This window comes from Sinocyclocheilus rhinocerous, unplaced genomic scaffold (assembly GCF_001515625.1).
Source record: "Sinocyclocheilus rhinocerous isolate Xijiao unplaced genomic scaffold, SAMN03320098_v1.1 scaffold302, whole genome shotgun sequence".
Classification (NCBI taxonomy): domain Eukaryota; kingdom Metazoa; phylum Chordata; class Actinopteri; order Cypriniformes; family Cyprinidae; genus Sinocyclocheilus; species Sinocyclocheilus rhinocerous.
The window spans coordinates 547,711-551,523 of NW_015638976.1; the positions used below are offsets into that span (position 1 = coordinate 547,711).

A 3,813-nucleotide genomic window follows, 5' to 3' on the forward strand; every position below is an offset into this window, starting at 1 on the left:
CGCCGTTCTCGACCCCGCCGCCTCAGCTCACTCTTGCCCGGCTTCAGCTCAGGCTAAGCCGGGGCTTTCGCTCACGCTAGGCCGCTGTGTTTTTCGTTGTGAAAGCGAAACTACTTTGTTTGGCCTTCCAAAAGATTTTACAACTAGAAATCAGTGGTTAAGTTGTATTTACAACACCGTTCCAGAACAGTTCAACCCAAATATTCAGATGTGTGCAGCGCATTTTATGGAAGACTGTTTCCTGAACCTGCAGAGTAATGCGTCTGTGCACAAAGGCAGTTTCTATAAAGTGGGGCAGTTCCAACTTTGCAAGGACAGTCTGGCGCTTCTGACTCACAGTCTGTAAGTACGTTTTCATATTTAAAGAATTTGCCACTGACGATTCAAACGCGAGTTTTGAGCAGTGTAGAGTTTTATGTTTACGTGGCGCAATGCAACGCAACGCGTAAAAAGACAGTATAAGTCATTATAATCAGTAATTATGTCCCCACTGATTGCAACAAATGCCTCGTTTGTAATAGGTTTTGTTGGTGTTGTCTCATCGCGCCGGGACACGGCATCACAGTATGGTGAGGGGCGTAACATTTCCGTCACACGCTTGAGGTATTCGGCCAATCACAACGCACTGGATAGCTGGCCAATCAGAGCACACCTCGCTTTTCAGAACAATGAGCTTTGTAAAAATTGACGCGTTTCAGAAAGGCGGGGCATAGAGGAGAAACAATAATGTACAGTATGTGGAAAATAATGTGTTTTTTGAACCTTAAACCGCATAAACACATTGCATTACACCAAATACACAACATAATGTTCTTTTTAGCAATGTCATATGACCCCTTTAAGTATTGTTTTTCCTATTTTTTTCCCGAAATAGGATGGATTGGCCATTATTGATCGCTATAAATGCATGTAATGTCCGTTTCATTCATACTGGAAGCCAGAGGGCGCCCTCGCACAGAAACTCCACATGTGCATCACAGAAGTGTTGCTTTTTCAGAAGCATATTATAAGCAGAGAGGCGTTTCTTGGTCTCAGTGCGTGAACTGAGAACACGGACGCAAACAGAGCCAGTTCAGAGAGAAATACAATGCCTAGAAGTTATTTAAATGCAAAACCGGGAAAAAAAACGCAATTCACAAGCGCGTATTGAACCGTGGATGTCGTACCGAACAGTTCAATATTATATTGAGAATTGTGGCATCCCGACATATTATGTCTACCTTACGAATTGAAGGCTTATGGGTTAATCAGACTAACATTATATATTATATTATATTATATTTAGGGATGCGCGATATTATCGGAACGTTATCGGAATCGGCCGAAAATGGCTTAACCCTTTAACGCGTACGATCACACCGGTGTGATCAGTCTTGGCTGGTCCCTGAAGCGTACGATCACACCGGTGTGATTAGAACGTTCAGTGCGTCACGTCATCAACTGCTGAATTTAAATCCGCTTTCGTGCTTTGGCTGGCGCAGAGCCAGATCAGACGCGCTGAGCGCTTGTCATAGTATCACAAATAGTCATTGTTTTCAACCATATGATACTTATTTTAGGTTTCAGACATTTAAATACACATAAGTACTAGCAAAACCATACATTTACAGTTTGTAAAATGCACGCTGATGTTTATGGAAACGGCAATAATGATCCTTACAAATATAATCTGACGACATGTTTTTATTGATATCATATACAGATTGTATAGGTAACTATAAAGTTTACTCTGCTCTTCTCCCAGTTTACCGGAGACCTACTTTAACGTGTTTCGGGAGGAGAGGATGAATTTGCGTGTTGTAAATCCCACAGCTCGGATTCAGCGCGAACTAACATGGCGGCGCCCATCACCCGGTATAGATCAACTAACACGGTCGATATAAAAGTGTTTAAACTACCAAACAGATTTAATTGCACATATTTCAGAATCGGAATATCAGATATTTCATAATATAGTGAGCATGTTTGTGAATATTTCGAATAAAACCGGAAAAACTAAATAAAAGCGATGCATGTGTCATACAGAGCTATTGTGGCTGCGTTGTGTCACATCACAAGCATGACACGTCGCCATGGAAACAATAAGGCGATACATTTTAAAATAACGGTCGCCTAAAAAAAAACTCACGCTGGGGGCTCAGCTAGAATATTTTAAACTCACGTGCGAAAGGGTTAAAATGCAAATATCAGCATCGGCCCGATATGAAAAATTATGCCGATATGCCTTGCCGATAAGATGAGCAACTCGCATGTGCTCAGGGTGTGATAGCGATAAGATCACGTCAGCAGTGGGGTCATTCTTGAAGCGAACTTTTTCCTGAATGATGATTAGATTCACTGTTTTGAGCATTTAATTTGAGAATGCACGTACAGAATGATGTGTCCGGTGTGCGATAGAGTCAACAGTCACTAGCGCGAGCAGCGGCAGCAACAGCCTCCCCCGGGTCCTAATGCCTCTCCGGAAAGGCCTTTTATTTACTTAGGGGGCGCTTTTGGCCTACTTGTAATAAAATGAAAGTAAAATACACAAACAACATTTAAGATTGTGTCTCTGATTAAATAAAGGAGTAATTGATGTCATAAAAACACGAGTATGGTTTAATTTAAAGGTCAGAAGGTATAGCTTACATGAATAAAAATCAAACAAGACACTTGTAAATTAAATAATTTATATATATATATACAGATTTATTCATTAATGTGTAATATGTTTTTTTTCTAAACAGATTATGAAAACTTCAAATGTTAAATATTAAAATAAAATGTTAAGGATTGCTTTATAGTTGCTTTATAGATATTTTCAAAGCTTTCAATGTACTCTCATTATAAAATAACTTCTCAAAAGTACGTTTTTGTTAAAAACTAACCAAAATGAAAAATATCTCCTCTCTATGACATTCACCTGTGTTTTGGTGAGGAGTGGCCCGACGGCAGACCGCGAGAACGCAAACTCATCATGGTGCAGGTCAGACGCTTCGCCCAGCAGACTGAAATATGCATGCATGGAGGACTTAGTGTCAAAGATATTAGGGAAATATGAACATAATGTCTACATAAAAATAAAATAAAATTAATAAATCATATAACATGCATATATAAGGAGGACTTTGTATTAAAGATTTTAGGGAATGAATATTGAACTTAAAATATTTAAATACAAATATTTGAATAAAAATATAAATGAATGAATAACATGCACGTGAGGAGGACTTTGTGTTAAAGATATTAATGAGTAAGTTGTGAACTTAAAAGTATAAATAAACACATAACATAAATATAAAAATAAATGTGAATAAATGAATAACAGATGGAGCACTTTGTACTTTGTTAAACATTTTAGGGAATTAATTATGAAATAAAACTAAATAAACAAATTATGTAATGTAAATGAAATATAAATAACAAAGATATAAATAAATGTAAGAAACAAAATTATTTTGTTAGTTTATAGTTTAACAACTATTCGTAATACAGTTTATAAGGTTTTAAAGCAATAATAGCTAGAAATTATGCAGACATAATTCACTATTTTTAAATTGACTAAATATTATTTTACTTTTTTATAGATTTTTTTATTTACTATGTTATTTAAATTAATTATGTATTGTTTTTATAGTTTATAATTAACAATTTTATTTAAATAAATTAGTGCTGTCAAACGATTAATCGTGATTAATTGCATCCAAAATAAAAGTTTTTGTTTACATAATATATGTGTGTGTATACTGTGTATATTTATTATGTATATATAAATACACACACATGCATGTATATATATAAGAAAAATTTTACGTTTATATATTAAATATATTT

General features: G+C 35.9%; 1 protein-coding gene across 1 annotated transcript in view; it reads left to right on the forward strand.

Moving 5' to 3' along the window:
• Positions 1–3,813, forward strand: part of LOC107750709 (interferon regulatory factor 6-like) — a gene marked incomplete at its 5' end in the record, with an annotated part of 11,884 nt that overhangs the window by 6,487 nt on the left and 1,584 nt on the right. Inside the window, one exon of the mRNA XM_016566218.1 lies at positions 2,880–2,965. Within this exon, the coding sequence (XP_016421704.1) occupies positions 2,880–2,965 (86 nt within the window). The remainder of the gene's footprint in view (positions 1–2,879; positions 2,966–3,813) is intronic.